This window comes from Hyla sarda, unplaced genomic scaffold, assembly GCF_029499605.1.
Source record: "Hyla sarda isolate aHylSar1 unplaced genomic scaffold, aHylSar1.hap1 scaffold_69, whole genome shotgun sequence".
NCBI classification, from domain to species: domain Eukaryota; kingdom Metazoa; phylum Chordata; class Amphibia; order Anura; family Hylidae; genus Hyla; species Hyla sarda.
Window position 1 is genome coordinate 90001 of NW_026610707.1, and position 2241 is coordinate 92241.

Sequence of the window (2241 nt, forward strand, 5' to 3'; positions counted from 1 at the left end):
AGTGCAGCTCTGGGTGTGACTGGAGTATGGAGTGTAATGATTACAGCTCTGGATGTGACTGGAGTATGGAGTGTAATGATTGCAGCTCTGGATCTGACAGTAGTGTAGAGTGTAATGAGTGCAGCAGCTCTGGATGTGACTGGAGTATAGTGTAATGATTGCAGCTCTGGATGTGACTGGAGTATAATTCGATATAGGATGAGTATAACCTGAAATATTTCTAAGGATTCTAGATTTAAAGGGCCGGTGTCCAGTGTTTAATCCTAATACCAGTGTTTCCCAACTAGGGCGCCTCCAGCAGTTGCTAAACTACAACTCCCAGCATGCCCGTACAGCTGGAGGCCCCCTGGTTGGGAAACACTGCCTTATACAGTTCACATTCCCTCATGGTGACCCCGGGTGTCACGTGACTGACCTTTTCCGTTTTTTCCTCTCAGGATCACCAGCCTTTCGCCAACGCCCACGATGTGCTCGCCCGCTCCAGGAGCCGCGCCAATGTACTGAACAAGGTGGAATACGCCCAGCAGCGCTGGAAGCTACAAGTGCAAGAGCAGCGCAAGTCCGTGTTTGACCGCCATGTTGTGCTGAGCTAATCGGAGGGAGGACGACGCCTGTGAAGGTTCCTGCTCTCTGGTAATGGCGCACACGGGGTTTATGGGGCTCGCGCGTCCTGTCGCCCCCTACGGGAATGTGTGCGGGGTCCTCTGTGAATTACCGATTCTTGTAGTGACCACTTTGTAAATATCTTCCTTGTAATAAAATGGTTAATATATTATTGCGCCGTCACCGCGGACGCCATCACCTTATTCCGTCTCTTCCATCCTGTCTCGTCCCCGTGATTCTCGCATCTTCCTCATCTACGGATTGGATCTCCTCTTTCTTGTTTGTGATTGGACGGTCTGTCGCTGCCCGCCGGTTCCCTGCATGACGCATCCGTTCTCACCGATTATTGGCGCTACGCAGATTCCTGGGCGACAGATCACACGCGAGGACTTGTGTTAACCCTGTGGACTCAACATCCCATCTCTCTGCAGACCTCTGTGTACAGGGCATGCTCCACTGTGCTGCATCGTAGTGCAGAACAGCGCCAAACCTGACCATGGGTTGTGTCTGGTATTGCAGTTCAGCTCCAATAAACATAATTAATAAAACCGCTGCAGTACCACATATGACCTCTGTACAATGGTGGCGCTATTTCTGGCCAAACCTGACCATGGGCTGTGTATTGTATTGCAGTTAAACTCTAATAAACATTATAAAAAAAGAAAACTGAGCTGCAGTACCACATATGACCTCTCGACAAAGGTGGCGCCATTTTAGTCAAACCTGACCATGGGTTGTGTCTGGTATTGCAGTTCAGCTCCAATAAACACAATTAATAAAACAGCTGCAGTACCACATATGACCTCTCGACAAAGGTGGCGCCATTTTAGTCAAATCTGACCATGGGTTGTGTCTGGTATTGCAGTTCAACTCCAATTAACTTTCTAATAAGTAAAAAAAAAAACAGCTGCAATACCAAATCCGACCTGTGTACAGAGGTGGCGCTATTTAAAAAAAATAGTTTTCTAATTCTACATAGCCCCCTTTGTAACAATAACATTGAACAATTAAACTTAAAAAACACACAACAAAAATTTTAAAATGGACTTGCAATACCACACATGACCTGTGTCCAGGGGTGGCGCTATTTAAAAAAAAAAGTTTTTCTAATTCTACATAACCCTCTTTGTAATTACATTCAACAATAAACAAAAAATAAAATAAAAAAATAGAACTGCAATACCAAATTCAGCAGCTAATTGTGTTTCATTTCCTGATTGGTCAACAACTCTGCTTGCAATCAGTGAATTGAATTATTATTTTTTTTTTATTAAAAACCAGTCCCATAGTAAACCTCACAGCTGAGGGTTCGTTACAATGTCTGACACAAGTTCAGCTCTGTCCAGGCTCATGGCTCTAGGGTTTTTTCTCCAGACTGGGTGCCTCCAGCTGTTGCAAAACTACAACTCCCAGCATGTCCGGACAGCCAACGGCTGTCCGGGCATGCTGGGAGATGTAGTTTTGCAACAGCTGGAGGCACCCTGGTGGAGAAATGCTGGCGTAACATGGTCATGTGACTACCCCCAGGAACCCAAAATGGTTTGAGCAGTCGAATTGATAACGTATCAACTGTGCAGGGAGAGGATCGTACCAAGTCTGAGTATTCGGGGGGGGGGGGGGGGGGTCCCAGTCCTCACC

General features: G+C 46.5%; 1 protein-coding gene across 1 annotated transcript in view; it reads left to right on the forward strand.

The window, feature by feature from the left end:
• The window catches only part of TMEM9B (TMEM9 domain family member B), a 13939-nt gene extending 12069 nt beyond the window's left edge, over window positions 1-1870 (forward strand). The window contains exon 5 of the mRNA XM_056554375.1: window positions 438-1870. Within this exon, the coding sequence (XP_056410350.1) occupies window positions 438-593 (156 nt within the window). The 3' untranslated portion in view covers window positions 594-1870. The remainder of the gene's footprint in view (window positions 1-437) is intronic.
• Window positions 1871-2241: the final 371 nt, after the last annotated feature.